We start from the raw sequence: 15,842 nt of genomic DNA on the forward strand, positions 1-15,842 counted from the left end.
CTAGCCATGTTGGCATCTTCCCTCATTTGTTATTGACCAATGGCTGAAGTCCTTATTTGTTAATGCTCTTAATCCCAAAATGAAAAATCATTCACATCTACCTTTCTTAAAAAATACATAAAATTCTCCATTAATTTTTTTAAAAAAAATGTAGTAAGATATCCAATCCTAGAGACCAAACAAACCATGATTATAAGTAGAATTTGGATGGTTGAGATTTCCTGTATATTTCTAGTAGAATTGTGATTCCATAACGTGATATCAATTAAAATTAGGGGCTCTAGATATAGGTCCAATTTTACAAATATATAAAGAAAAAGACAGAGAATGGTGAAACATTAAAAATAACATAAAATACCCTTAGTTAATTCAAACATTAAGAATTGAAATTATTAATTAAATGAGGATAATATGGTAAATTCACACTTTTTCATATTTAAAAAAATTAAAATTAAAAGAAATATCAGATGACTTGAATTACTAACAATAAGTGTGTGGATTGCACCCAAATTCTATGATAAGAATTGAACTTATACCAAATTAATTATTAAAATTAAAAGGCCATGAGAGTTTTATCAACTCTCTTGCACCAGTATTTCCGTACATCGGCCTATGTCGTATAGGAACTAGATTTTAGAAAATCAAAACTCCACCAGTCTCTTCTTCTCATTGATCCCGAGAAACTGCTTACGGAGAGATGGACTCCACATCTTCGTCGAAACTCACCTACATTCCTGAAGAAATTGTACGTGAAATCCTCCTGAGGTTGCCGGCGAAATCTTTAGTCACGTGCACTGCGGTGTGCAAGTCATGGAGTTTCCTGATCAAAAGATGTAACTTCATTGACGCCCATCTCAGCCGCAAATTATCATTCCAATCCAACCACCAAATCGTCGATGGTTGTCAAGTTCTTGTGCTGGAAAATCACACCAAGTTGAACTTGTTGTCATGTTATGGGGATATCCTTTTCCATAACCCTGCGTTACCTGGTGGTGCTGCTGACTATATAACCGAGCTTATGAATCCGCCAATTTCAAACGAAAACACTGGTTTCGACATGGTCCAAACTCGTAACGGGCTTATATGCCTTACTTGTACTAAGGATGATGACATAGCTGCGACTGACATCTTTCTTTGGAACCCTTCAATTAGAAGGTATGTGGTGTTGCCTAGGCCTAATTTTATTGTATATCTAAAAAATTATTATAACATTGTTCGTCACTACTTTGGCTATGATTCTCACACCAACGACTATAAGGTTTTGAGATGTGTGAGTAATCATTCTACCCTAGTTGCGGTTGAGATTTACTCCTTAGCCAGGGGCTCCTGGAAAACCCTTACCGCGTCAGCTCCTACATATTTTGGGTTTGGCGCTGCTACATGGCCTTTCTCTTACTGGGCTGTTGTCAATGATGCGCTGCATTGGGTTCGACCTCGTGAACAAAGAGGGAAGGACCTTGTCATTGTGTCCTTTGATATAAGCACTGAATTGTTTGGCGAGATAATGATGCCTCAAGGTTTGAGAAAAATAGAACATCGATACGTGGACAGCAACGTCTGGATGTCAAAACATAAGGGGTCCATTGCCTTGCTCGAGTGTAGCAATATGTTCACCCAAAATTCTGAGACTCAACTTCACTTGTGGGTCATGGAAGAGTATGGTGTAGTGGAATCCTGGACCAAATTGTATACTTATTCAATGGCAGAGTATTTTCTATTCTCTCTTGGTTTTAACATCAGTCACGAACATGTGTTTATGCTTGAGATCCGTAAAACTCTACCTCCATCTCCACTGAAGAACCTTGGCATTGGGGAGAGCCAGAAAACTCATCGAGGGGACATATTGAATTTTTTTGTAGAGAGCCTTGTCTTACTTGGCCACCCCAATGCCATTTCCTACTAGAGTAGAGAATCACTTTTGCTTTTGTAGGTACTGCATTGTTAGATTGTGCTCGATTCAGTGGACATGTATTATTTCAACATTTAAATGTGTTTGCTATATTTAATTTCTTCAGTATTATCACTACGATAAATTAAATTGTGTTGTGTAGATTTTATCCTAGTTATAGCTCCATTTGGCAAAACAGTCAGCAACTCCATTCTTCTTTCTATACACATGCGTGAGGGTGCAATGACCAATTTTTCTCATCAGTTCACAGAAGCTATCAACCAAGGCTGCCAAAGGGTGCAAACCAAGCAGAGAAGGCTGCAGGCAAAGGTTAACAGCGACAGCGGAGTCCATTTCAATGATTAAATCCCTAATACCTTTTTCCAAGGCCAGTTGCAGACCAGATTAACAGCAAACCCAGAGATCCAGTCTCCATGAAAATCTCTAATAATTCCCTCTGCTCCAATACAACCTGAAGTTGTCTTCCTAGAGCCATCCACATTAAGCTTAAACTTGCCAACCTCAGGAGGGTCCCAAGCCAAAAGAAGTTGGGTCTTAGCATTCCCCGTATTACCAACAAGAGCCGACTTAAACCACTCTATAGCTGACACACAAATAGCCTGTCTAGGATTAGAGACCAAACTATGATATGCTAGCACTTAGATATTATTATCCTTTAAGAAATAACTTGTCTATCTCTATTTGGTCATCAAATTATATTTAGTTCAACATGAAATTAGTAATTCTGTGCAGTCTAAGCTGGAAATCCCAATTATTTCAGAATTTCAAAAAATTTCGGAATCTCTAAATACATTCCAATTACAATCCAATTTTTATCAAAACTTTCAGACGTCGGAATTGATTTAAACTTTCCAAAATCGGAAATTTTTGGAACGGAATCGGATTTTTCAATCCAACTTGCATCCCTAGGTGAGATAATTCAAACATAAGATCTCTTCCAACAATGATAAGCAAAACCGGTCTTAAAATTCTTAGGATCAAAAAATAGGCCTGCTTAACACACTCATTATAATGTTTCTCTTTCAATAAAACTCCACAATTCACTAAAAAAAACTTACGAAAACTAGAATGGGGAGTCAAACTTGGCCAAGGAAGTTGATTTTTGTGATTGACAAGAGAATTACTACTAGACTAAGAGCTAGTTCATTTCCTCCTCTCTAATGGTACAAAAGAAAATAAAAAATTGTCACGAATCTAGTTATCTACCAAGAGAAGCCTCTTTTGACAAATCACTTGTGCATAATTGATGTTAAGAGGTAAAATTGCGCCATTTCCATTCGAAAGGGCACTCAAATTGCTCAATACTGATTATGATTCATGTGGTAAGAGCATCTCCAGGAATGCCAGCCAAACTTTCAACTTTGACTTCAAATGACACAAGGTTTTTTATTTATTTATTTTTAATTTAAAACCCACTTTTATTTTTTCAATTTATCCAGCCACTTTTATAGCTAATTGCTTAGTCAAAGTTTGGAGTTTTGATAAACTTGAATATTCAATTTATTTTTTCTAAATTAAAACCCACTTATACTTCAAAAGTTGTACATTGGAAGGATTTGACTAGCCTCATTTCTCTCTCCTATCTAACCACACTTCGCTAGCCACTGTTCACAAAACTATATTGACTCATGTCTGACTCAATACCTTCTTTTTTTTGCTACGGGATGAAAACATGGTTTTAATAATTTATTTGAATATTTTTGTTGTGATCAATGAAAGTAACTTGAAACAAAACAGTTAATGATCAAAATGGGAAGCACCTGTACATAACTACTGGTGTCTCACTCTGAAGAAAATTAAACTCATATATATGATTTTGCTTAGTTGCCCTCTGTTACTGTTGAAGTTTTAAAGAAAAGCTCTATTTCTTCTAACAATCTCTTATCCCCAAAATTTAATCCTCCAGAATCCCTGTCTAGACAAGATTCGGATGACATCAAGTGAATGAGATACTCACAAACTTCTCCCATGTCTTCCAGGATGGCGACTGCCTTTTTTTTATGCTCTTTTGCACTTTCATCTTGACTGTTGTCAGTGTACTTCTGTTTTCTGCAGGCCTGCAATGTGTAAAATAACTGCATTATCTCTCTTTTTAATATGCTGCTTGAAATGACCGAGGCTAAAATTTTAGGAAAATCCATCAGCCAGTGTTCATTCTAAAACAAACTTGATAGAAGTATAACGACTCATTTTCATGTTTGAAGTATTAAAAAAGGAAGCATCATTTTAGTCCGTTAAAGAACATGAACAAAACCAACAGAACAGAAAAGTGCATGACACAGGAATGGTCACCTGGAGCAGCTGATTTACACTACAAATTTGTTCCGCCTTTAAGTACTCGGAGTTCAATAGAGCTCGAAATAAAAGTACAATCTCTGTGCTCAAATTATTTGCTGCAAGGTTTTGAATGATGCCAGATATGCAAGAATCATCAAACACCGATCTCATCCACTCAGGAACCTTCGGCAGCTTTAACAATGTGACTGCTACATGAATTGCAGGCTTGTGAAGATTAATGAAAGATTTCGATGCTAAGCATGGGACTGCTAAAGACATTGCCAGCTCTTCCACAATCATCCTACTCCAATGATTCTTTGTAATCACAATTGTTCCTTGCATTCCCTGCAATCCCCAACCCAAGATCATTGATAGGCATAGGCCACAATTCATAGCCACTCTGAGGTCACTGTAGAAAATTAAGCCTTCTAGGACAGCCATTACAGACATTAGGTAGTCCATGGTGCATACCAACTCCTCCCCTGTTCTATTCCTCTGATCAGATATTCGGGTAAACAACTCCAATAGGCAGTATGAAGCAACAAGTTTGACCAAAGGTGATCCAAAATGTACTAGTCTGCATAGGTCATGGCAGAATATCCGGATAAAGGAAATCGGCTGTAACCTATCTCGGGGATCAAAGAAATTTTTCCAGTCCATAATCCCTGGAAAAACAGTGTGCAAACTGGAGGAAATGGAAGAAAGAGAAAGAAAACAGTTAGTTTCAAAAGCAAAATTCAGTTGTATGGCTAAATTTAATACGAGGAACTAACCTTCTTAAAGAGAAGAAATACGAGGAACTAACCTTCTTAAGGAGAAGAAGTTTAGTAGAAGCACAAATATTAAAACTTCTCCAGAGCTTGTTTCCTCATCGTGGTCAACCAATGCTGGTCCTTTTAGACATGCTTCATGAATTGTGCTGTTGATTGTAGAGACTAGAGAAGTGCTCAAAATAATGGCTTTCGAAGGTGCTATGAGCACTTCATTGGAAGAATGGTGCAAAATTAAACAAAGAATGCCAGTTACTATGAGACATTCTTGATTCCACCCGTCTGCAGCTCTTGTGGTGATAATATTTATTAACTACAAAAGAAGACAAACTGTCTCATTAAATTCCTGTGGCAGAAAGTGAACTGGAATCACAAAAATTAAGTAAGTCACCTTCATAGTCACTGCAAGCCAACATTCATCATCAGAAAGAGTTCCATGGTGCACTGAGCATAAAATTTTGAAAATTAAAACTAAGACGGGTGTGGATATCTGTGGGGACTGTGTATAAGTTGATTCGCAGAAAAGATTCCGGAGAGCACTCCCAATACCATGCAACCATAACTGGTCGGAAGCAACTGGAAATATATCGATAATAGTTCCCACGAGATGCACTACAGAAATTATGCCATGCTCATGCCCTTCTTTCTCGAGAAGTTGTGTCAATAAGGACACCAAAAGTGTTGCTCCATGATTATCTCCTCCTGCTATTAATTCTGCAATTGAATTAATATTTACCATATGACTGTTCTTTCCATGGACAATGATGCCATTTCCTATATTATTTCCACAAAATTTCAGAAGCTGATATGATAGTGGAGTGCTGAGCTTCTCTTGTTGAAACAACCACTTCAATGATATTGGATGAATTCTTGCAGAAGGCAAATCCCATTCGTTTTCACTTAATATCTTGAACAGGATTCTCTCAGCTTCTGGACTGTAGGGGATTTGGTAGCTAACCTTGGCGAGACCCCTATAAAGACCATAAAGATAAACCAGCCTCATCACTGTAGATGGATCAGTGGATCCACCTTGGAGATCACTACTGTTGACCAGAATATATTGCTCTAGAGAAGCTAAAACCAACTTATCATCTGCAAGTCTGGAGAGCGAAGTATTAAAGATTTGAAGAAAAGTAGGTCGTAATTGTTAAATGTACCACAAAAAACATAGCAAAGCGAATGAAACTAGAAATCAAAATCTCAATTACCTTTCATCATATAAAGAACTGGTGTATAAAATCAGCAAAATGGCAGATTGGCAAGAAGATAATTCCAGATTACGGGAGTTCTTTTGCCCAAGTAGAAAGAGCAAATCAATGGGATCAGATGGGAGACATAAAGTAGCATCTCTAATAGGTTGCCCAGAATCATTTCCCACAAGAACATCTACCAGTGAACTGAGCATCAGATACACCCTCCATTTCATATTTTCTGTCGGAAATAAACCTAGGCATCCAAACGACAAACTGAACCAACTGTTCGAAACTAGGTTCTCTGCGAGTTCTGCTGCTTGATTATTGGAATCCTGAAGCAGTATCGAATGAAATGTTTCCAATACTCCAAGGACAGTTTCCTCATCCATTTCATTGAAGTTGGTTTCAAGCCAAGGTAACAAATGTTTTGTACATACATTCACAATAAATTGTCGTAGTTCCGCTTTAGTGGAGTCAGTAGAATTTCCTTCACGACTATAAATATTGTACACCTCCTTAAGTAGGAACAAGGAATGCAAAAGTTTACAAGGATTCTTCTCCGAGATACTTAGACAAGCTGATACAGCATGTTGCATTGCTTCTTTAATTGAAATTTGTAGATTCAAATTCCCATGAACAGATGGAGTTCTGACGATAGCTACAACAACTGAGCAGGTCAATATAAATGTCTCCTCAAGCATGCCTATCTCCCCATCAGAATGCTTTTTAAGCATCTTTGCTAGAACAGGTACTAGCTCTGTTATATGAGAGGAGGATACCATTCCAGGGCAATCAGATATGCAGTTCAGAATGAGTTTTAATGTCTGATTTTGAACTGGATGGAAAGGAATGTCAGCTACATAATTTAGTACTGGAACCAAAGTTGCAAACCCAACAACAAGCCTCTGTTTGAAAGCTTGCTCAGCTTTTGATAAAATGTCAAGTACCTGAACACAAGATTTGACCACTGGATCCTTGCATTCTGTTCATCAACAAAGCTTATTAGCTCTTTTATTCTTGGGTTCATGAAGTTGGACTTTCTGAGGGTTTGACTTGATAATACAGTTATAAAAAATAAAAATAAAACGCTTAAGCAATCTACACTAGGACACTGCAAAATTTGTAGAAATTCAATAAATACTTCTGAATAATGATAATTGTTGACCCCTTACTTAAACAGCACAGTTTCTGTTTTCCTGATGTTTGGCAATACTCAAAAAATATCAAGCAGATAGCTGTTATTGTTCTATTTGGCACTGAAACTTTACCAACCTGACAATCTTAGTATTTCAAATACATAATCTGCAATGTTCTCTTCCACTAGGAATTGGGCTTCTTTGCCTGAAGTGCCTTCCCAGGAGGACATGTAATGAAACAGTAAATCAAGTGTGCTGATCTGGACTTGGCTGTCTGTTGAAAGCATTGGGCCTTTGATGGCTTCCGTAAACAATATATTCATTGGATTCGCATCTTTTCCATCTTCTGTTGCTTGTTCAAAGCTATCTCCTTCGGATGAACTCATGCTGTTTAAATCAACTGCATATGCAGCCCCAAAAAGCCCTCTCAGAGCCAACACTGTCAAGAATGCTGCACAAGTAATATGGAAATTGTTAGTTGAGAGAAGACAGGACTGATACCAATGAGGGAATGTGCATGTAAAATGGGGAGAATTCCATTCTGTGTCAGGATCCCTTCCCCAAAGAGTTATATATTACCTGAAAGGTTTAAAATTATAATTGTTTCCGCTACAGGCGGTAAGTTCTATAGTCAAGAACTCAAGCACTTGGAGCTGCAACGTTTTTATCTTTTGATTCTAAATAAACTCAAGATGCAAAGTATCTTGTCATGAGATATGAACAAATTGATGGCATTGTTGTACAATCATTCGAACTAACTGATCCAACTATTGATGAGAGAAATTGCAAGGACCTTCACCTTCAAAGTTAAAATATGGTCTGACATCAATAAGAAACAATTGTGGTATAGTCGGGGAGTTTGCAGGCTTGATGTCTACTTCGAAACATTTAATAAATAGAAACTCATGTGGTATAACAAGCTGACCAAAATGCTAGGCACATATTGCTGAGCTGTGCTTCAAATAAGGGAAAATGGACCCAATTCAAGAAGTGGAATACTGACCTACACAATTCAAGCGGACATCATCGCTTTGGGTCTTCATGAGGGCCTCTAGAGACAAGCGCAATAGCTTGGGGCAAAAGGCAAATAAAAAATCAGTTCCATCACCAACCTCTGATGCATATTGAAGAACAGATACCTTGTATAGAACAAACAGGATTTCTCCCCGAATCTCTTCACTGTGTTAAAGGAATAAAATAGAGGATTTTAGTTATAATGTGGTAATGCATGTTAAAAGGAACATGTTATATTATCAGTTTTCTTTATTTGTTACCTTGGCAATTGAAGACCTTCAACAAGATTGGTAATGAGACCATATTTGTCTCTAATGTGAGCGTAAGGATTATTCTGCTGGCAGTTTAACAAAACCCCTAAGCAGTGAAGCTGCACTCAAAGAATGGCAGAATTGTTAGCAGGGATATATAGGTTTTGAGATCAATAAGAAGTAAGTCTTAAAGATACTGTTGAAAAACGTTTCGTCAGTAGAAGCCAGTGGGTGCACAGATGCTTATCATCGTTGAGACTTCCTTGTAGACTCGAAACCGTAGCCATTAAACTTGCATATGAACAAAGTCATGATGCACAAATTTAATATAAAAGGCCAAAAAGTAACCAAAATACAAGGATCAGAGAGTTTCAGTTCGGGTATACTAAAAGTTGAGTTACCCCCTTACTGAGCTTCAAAGTCATGTCACATGTGAGGGCTTGAAGTCAGAATTCTGATCACCCTAACTTGCCCGCTCAAATTTCATTTTGACTCATAGAGTAGAGAAATCTAATTTCAAAGAAACAGGACAAACTATTCAAGGATCTCAACCAACACTAACTCATCCTATTCTGTATATGAATATAAATATGACAATTTCAGGTTTTAGTTAACAATCCTTCAACTATAGTATTGTTGTACCATGAGAAACCAAAACTAACCAAGCTATCCTGCCTGCATATGATTATCAAGTTCGATTAATAACCGATCGATGAGAAACAGTAGAAACAAGTTCGATTTCACCAGATTCATCCACCCCAATTTCTAACCCCTAACCAATCATACACTGTTTGATTACCGAAAAATTACAGAATTCATAATTTTCCTTCATAATCTCAGGAAGCAAACAGAAAATAAAAATTACCCAAAATATATATCTAAATCTGAAAACTGATATGTAAATTCACAGACACGCAGAGTTTTGATATGAGAAACAGTAGAAGAATCAAGCCCGATTTCTCCACATCCGTCGGACCGTAACAAGTCATACACAGTTTCACTACCGAGAAACACAAATCATTTTCTCAGGAAGCAAACAGAAAACAAATCACAACCGGAAAATTTTATCTAAGTCTCAACAGTAATTCCAGAGTTCACAGACAAACAAAGAGAGAATGGAGAGATGCGGATGATGGAAATACCGTATAAAGCTGACCGCGACTCCAGGCCAAGGCACCAGAAGAGAGGCGGTCGGAAACCCTAGCGACGAAGTCAGCAGAGATCGAGGCACCGGAAGATTCGCAGAGAGCGGAAATGAGATGGACGACTTGTCGTGCGATGGGGTCGTCGTCGAAGGAAGAGAGAGCATGAACGAGAGGCGAGACGAGGAAGTGAGGGTGGAAGTCGACGAGAGAGCGGAGGAAAGGGGGGTCGGAGGAGATGGCTTGAGAGAGCTGAGAGAGGGCGTAGGACACGTGGACGGTGGGGGATTGGGAGTTGGAGATGAGGTTGGAGAAGCAGAGCAAGCAGATGGAGCCGCCTTGCTTGGTTCGGAGCAAGAGCGTGGATCCTCTGAGCACGTTCTCGGTGACACAACGGAATTCGAAGCTTCTTCTTCTTCATTTTCATTGTAGTCTCGGAGGAGCTGCTGTGACAGTGAGTCGTCGAAGTACATTTTGTGTGACTACGAAGAGTGTTTGAATTTTGGCGCCAGTGAAGGAAAATAAAAGAAAGGAAGCAAATGATGAATTTGGGCTCTTGACCAACAAAAAAAGAAAAGAATTTGGGCTAAAAAACGGAGCCTCTTCCTCTAGCTGCCTCTTGGCACGTGCACAGACTTCGCTCCTGTGAAAAATCTCCTCTTCTGCTCTTTCATTCTCTTTCATTTATTTAATTTTAGAGTAAATTGCCGTACACCCCCAACTAAGAGCATCTCCAGGAGATTCTTTAAATTTTACCCAAATTCTATACTCCAGTAGGCTCTCTATTTTAGCTAACCTCGAATATTTTATTATTTCTTAAAATTTAGACATTTAGCATACCTACTTTTCCAACGGCTAGTTTTTAACTGCTAGTTTTCTAACGGCTAATTTTTTAATAGCTAGGTTTTTTTTTTCTTTCCAAAATGACATATTGTCTATCTATAAATAAGAACATATCTGCACTCAATTTCCTTCATCTACAAGAAAGAAGAAAAAAAAATCCTTCTTCATTTCTCATTATTTTATCTGAACTCCATTTTCTCATTAGTTCTTAATATTATTTATGGCACATCGTTCTATAGCAAGTCGTTTTCTACGTAGTATTGTCTTCGACAACGATGTCCTTGATGACCAATATGAAGATGATTTGCTTGCACGTATAGAAGCAGTTAATTTAGCCAATGAAGGACGAACATCAAGACGTCATGGTTCTATTGAAGGTCGTGTTGTTGTTCCACGCTACATAGCTCGAGGTGGTCGAAATCTTTATGAAGACTATTTCGTAGATCCACCTGTATTTCCTGACCATTTATTTCATAGGAGGTTTAGAATGAGTCGCAACATTGTTCTTCGACTTAAAAACGCGGTGGAAAATTACGATCCTTACTTTATTCAACGAAGGAATGCCGTTGGACTTCTCAGTTTATCATCCCTTCAAAAGATTACAGCCGTACTAAGGATGCTTGCTTATGGCAATGCCGCTGATAACATGGATGAATATGTGAGGATTGGAGAAAGCACTCCTTTAGAGAGTTTGAAAAGATTTGTCAAGGCAATTGTTGCAACCTTTGGTGATGAGTACTTGAGATTGCCAAACACCAATGACATCACAAGATTGCTTGCAATTGGGGATCAACGATACTTTCCTGAGATGTTGGGGAGCATTGATTGCAGGCGTTGGAGATGGAAAAATTGTCCATTTGCGTGGCAAGGTATGTATTATGGTCACTTCCATGAACCAACAATTATTTTAGAAGTTATGGCTTCATATGATCTTTGGATATGGCATGCCTTTTTTGGTTACAGGGATCCCATAATGATATTAATGTCTTAGACTGATCTTCCATTTTCAATGAACTGGCTGAAGGTCGCTCTCTTCCAGTCAACAATTCAATTAATGGTAACGATACCATGGGATATTATCTCGCTGATGGTATATATCCAACGTGGTCAACATTTGTAAAAACAATCCCTGCACCACAAGGAAATAAGAAGAAATGTTTTGCTGCAGCTTAAGAATCAGTTAGAAAAGACGTCGAACGTGCATTTGAGGTGCTTCAATCATGTTTTGCTATGGTACGAGGAGCAGCTCGTCTATGGGACCAAAACACATTGAAACACATTATGACTGCATGCATAATAATGAATAATATGGTTATTGAGGAGGAGCAACATGATGAGAGATATTGTCATCAAATCCATAACTTTGATAGAAGGGGGGAAATACCAAATATAGAACCTACATGTGAGTGTTCACTAGGACTAACACAATTCATTCAAAGCCATATTCGCATCAGAGACAAACAAACTCATTGTAGGCTCCAAGCAGATCTTGTCGAGCACATGTGGCAACAACATGGAGGAGAATAATGTATGGAAAGTAAAATGGAAACAAACTCATTTTATTTGATGATAAATCAGGTTATTGTTCAATATGATGGCCTTGATGAGTACTTCAAGGTTGCGGATGCTTATATGGATATTATTCTTCAAAATGTATTTTGCTTCTTAGTAGGTTTTCATATGTATTAGACAAATCGAAAGTTCTAGTTGACTGGTTCTTTGTTTACTTTAAATTAATATATTTGCTGTTGTTGGGTAGGGGGGTTTGGGAGAGGGGAGGAATATGAAACAGAGAAATATGATATTACTTGAAAGTGATCAAGCAGTCCGCCAAAACAAAAAAAAAACTAACAGAAAACCCCAATACAACCAATTAGCAACTCATTGAACTCTTATAAACAACACTCTTTCAACCTTAGTATTCCTAAAACTGCCTGTAACAAGTAGTATATTACAGCCCTCTAAAGAAACTCTTTTCTACTACCAATAACAAATCTTCTGGTATTCAATGATAGAAGCAATATTCACAAAGAGCATATCAATTTACCCAAAAAATAATTATAGGCCAAAGAGTTACATAATCAGTTTACCCAAAAATAAAATGCACATAAAAGTACAACACACTAATAGCTCCAGTCATTTCGACTAATCAGCAAATTTTTGTGGCTTATTCCTCCTAGCAGCTTTTGACAAGATGTCCTTTTGAAGGCCTATAATATATTCTGCTTGCATTGATAGCATGTCAGTAGTATCCATTGCCATTATTCTAGAATCCTCACTTCGACGTTGAATTAGAACTTCTTCACGCCTAATAGCAAGTTGCTCTTGCTTTGCAACATACATCAATTGGAATTGCTCATCTTGTATGCGTGCATGTTCTAGTTTCTGTTTTCTTAATTCTTGGATTTCCATTTGAAGATCTATTGCAGACTCTGCATTTCCACCCATTGGATTTTTACCCTTTCTCTGGCTTGCCAATCTCTTTGCAGCCTTTTTACCTTCTGGCCTTTCTATACATCTAGATTCTTGAGAATCTTGCCCTAAATTGACTGCACATGGAATGCAAGGAGAAGAAGATGCAGGGCTTGCATTTGGACTAGTCTTGGATTTTTTCTTGCTAGTTTCAGTAGTCCATTTAGGGAAAAAGAAGGGAAAACTGCCCTCCAGCAGAGTCGCTACCTCTCTCGCCATTTTGGAGATCGCTATTTTGGCTCGCTACATGTAGAGAGGAGGAGAGTGAAATTCAAGGCTCGCCATCTCGTTCAAACCCAAAACTTCGAAGTCTCCATCATTTCTCTGTTTCTCTCTATTCTCTCAGTCAAAGTATCCTTCGCCATCTCTATTCTCTCTGTCAAAGTTTCCATCGCAGTCTCTATTTTCTATGTTTCTCCACCCTCTTTGAACTCTGAGGTGGTGTTCCCAGGTGAGATTTGAAAATTCCCTTTTAATTACTTGAAATTTGTATATGGGTTTCTAGGTTTTTGCTTGGAAGGGTTAGAGTTTGTGCTTCAAATTAATAAGTTCCTCTGCAATTTCTACAATTTGGGTTCAGGGGAAAGTATTTGGGTTTGTATATGATACAATTTCTACAAGGTTTTAGGGGAAAGTATTTAAAAGTACTTGAATTGTTGGATAAAATTCTTCTGCAATTTCTATAAATTGTGCCATCATATGTCTTTAATTATTTTGCTTCTTTTTATTTTTATTTTTATGGTTTCTGTTTTCCTATGCCCAATTTGTGAATAGATCAAGGAGAAGGAGAAGGCCGCAGCAGAGGAGGTTCATAAATGGGAGCAGCAAAACAATGGCCTTAACATGCTTCAACAGCCGCTTCCATGTTTAAATAAGGGGTGATTAGTTTTCTACGGCCTACCTTTCTCTAGATCTGCAAATTGTGCTTCTGTGAAAGAAAAAAAATATTAATGTGCTTCTCTGCAAATTGTTACATGGATTCTGTAGATAATACATATTATGCCAACATCCTCAATGGACAGGTAGACCTTAATGGTCCATTTTCAACATTTGTTTGCACGCCTACAAACCAAAATGACGGTGACAATGACATGCCTCAAGTGATTGTTCCAGCTATACCAACCACCTAGAAACCACAAAGAGCTAAGAATTTTGTTGTTGAAGAAGATATGCTTCATGTGTCTGCATGGCTCAATGTTAGCTTAGATCCAGTGCATGGCAACGAACAAAGGAGTTCTACTTATTGGAATAGAATTCGGAAGTACTGGATGGCAGAGAAGAAGTTTACTTCTGATCGCAGTTCCAATTCTCTTCTACACCGTTGGTCAGGAATTCAACTCTCAAAGTTGTGTCAATGAAAAAGACAGGGTAATCTTCTTGCCAAAATTACTAATTTTCAATCACATTTAGTCATTATGTATAATTAGTTTTGCGATACTCGCCTATGCCATTTACTTAGAAGTTCTAACCCTTGCTTGTTTTAATTGTTAAATATTTTCTTTTGCTAAAAAGTCTTACATTAGCCAATATATATGTAGATGCATATGAGAATATTTGCACGCTTGATACTTGATGTATATTAGTTTAATACCGAATATGCCATTTACTTAGAAGTTCTAAGCCTTGCTTGTTTCAATAGTTGAATTTTTGACCTGGGAATGTGGTTCGTTGGCAAAGTTTTCGAAATTCATGTACTATTCTAACATATATATAATCATGTTGTTCTCTTTATTAGCTTATCCAAAGGTTTTCCTTAATCTTTACTTGCAATAAGTTTTGCATGAAACTTATGTGATCTTTCCAGCTTTCCAAGCCATATATATATATATATATATATGAAAGCCAATTTCCACTGTGCAAATCTTACAAGCAAAAGAAATGTATCAACAACTCATGGGATCAACATTTGTGTATGAGCATTGTTGGCATCTATTGAAGGATCAACCTAAATGGACTACTGAAACTAGCAAGAAAAAATCCAAGACTAGTCCAAATGCATGCCCTGCATCTTCTTCTCCTTGCATTCCATGTGCAGTCAATTTAGGGCAAGATTCTCAAGAATCTAGATGTATAGAAAGGCCAGAAGGTAAAAAGGCTGCAAAGAGATTGGCAAGCCAGAGAAAGGGTAAAAATCCAATGGGTGGAAATGCAGAGTCTGCAATAGATCTTCAAATGGAAATCCAAGAATTAAGAAAACAGAAACTGGAACATGCACGCATACAAGATGAGCAATTCCAATTGATGTATGTTGCAAAGCAAGAGCAACTTGCTATTAGGCGTGAAGAAGTCCTAATTCAACGTCGAAGTGAGGATTCTAGAATAATGGCAATGGATACTACTGACATGCTATCAATGCAAGCAGAATATATTATAGGCCTTCAAAAGGACATCTTGTCAAAAGCTGCTAGGAGGAATAAGCCACAAAAATTTGCTGATTAGTCGAAATGACTGGAGCTATTAGTGTGTTGTACTTTTATGTGCATTTTATTTTTGGGTAAACTGATTATGTACCTCTTTGGCCTATAATTATTTTTTAGGTAAACTGATATGCGCTTTGTGAATATTGCTTCTATCATTGAATACCAGAAGATTTGTTATTGGTAGTATAAAAGAGTTTAGAGGGCTGTAATATACTGCTTGTTACAAGCAGTTTTAGGAATACTAAGGTTGAAAGAGTGTTGTTTATAAGAGTTCAATGAGTTGCTAATTGGTTGTATTGGGGTTTTCTGTTGGTTTTTGTTTTTTTGTTTTGGCGGACTGCTTGATCACTTTCAAGTAATATCATAATATCATGTTGTTCTTTTTATTAGCTTATCCAAAGGTTTTCCTTAATCT

General features: G+C 37.5%; 4 protein-coding genes across 4 annotated transcripts; 3 read left to right on the plus strand and 1 right to left on the minus strand.

The window, feature by feature from the left end:
• The first annotated feature begins 697 nt into the window (after nt 1–697).
• Nucleotides 698–1,903, plus strand: LOC117614814 (F-box/kelch-repeat protein At3g06240-like). The gene has a single exon (XM_034343729.1). It carries the CDS (start codon nt 698–700, stop codon nt 1,901–1,903), a length of 1,206 nt encoding a protein of 401 aa, XP_034199620.1.
• A 1,826-nt stretch (nt 1,904–3,729) lies between these two features.
• LOC117615842 (protein PUTATIVE RECOMBINATION INITIATION DEFECT 1) lies at nt 3,730–10,165 on the minus strand. Its single transcript, XM_034345009.1, is given in 10 exon segments — nt 3,730–3,966; nt 4,202–4,871; nt 4,992–5,269; nt 5,348–6,056; nt 6,165–7,131; nt 7,422–7,736; nt 8,289–8,464; nt 8,560–8,669; nt 9,693–10,060; nt 10,063–10,165. Coding segments are annotated over 10 exon segments (3,933 nt in total).
• A 590-nt stretch (nt 10,166–10,755) lies between these two features.
• LOC117614825 lies at nt 10,756–12,062 on the plus strand. Its single transcript, XM_034343739.1, is given in 2 exon segments — nt 10,756–11,339; nt 11,552–12,062. Coding segments are annotated over 2 exon segments (1,095 nt in total).
• Nucleotides 12,063–14,885: 2,823 nt separating this feature from the next.
• Nucleotides 14,886–15,446, plus strand: LOC117614834. The gene has a single exon (XM_034343751.1). The coding sequence runs from the start codon at nt 14,886–14,888 to the stop codon at nt 15,444–15,446; it is 561 nt and encodes a 186-aa protein (XP_034199642.1).
• Nucleotides 15,447–15,842: the final 396 nt, after the last annotated feature.

The sequence above is a fragment of the Prunus dulcis genome, chromosome 1 (assembly GCF_902201215.1).
Source record: "Prunus dulcis chromosome 1, ALMONDv2, whole genome shotgun sequence".
Classification (NCBI taxonomy): domain Eukaryota; kingdom Viridiplantae; phylum Streptophyta; class Magnoliopsida; order Rosales; family Rosaceae; genus Prunus; species Prunus dulcis.

Coding starts and splice junctions, on each gene's coding strand:
- LOC117614814 (XM_034343729.1), top strand. CDS start 698: ATGGACTCCACATCTTCGTCGAAACTCACCTACATTCCTGAAGAAATT.
- LOC117614834 (XM_034343751.1), top strand. CDS start 14,886: ATGTATCAACAACTCATGGGATCAACATTTGTGTATGAGCATTGTTGG.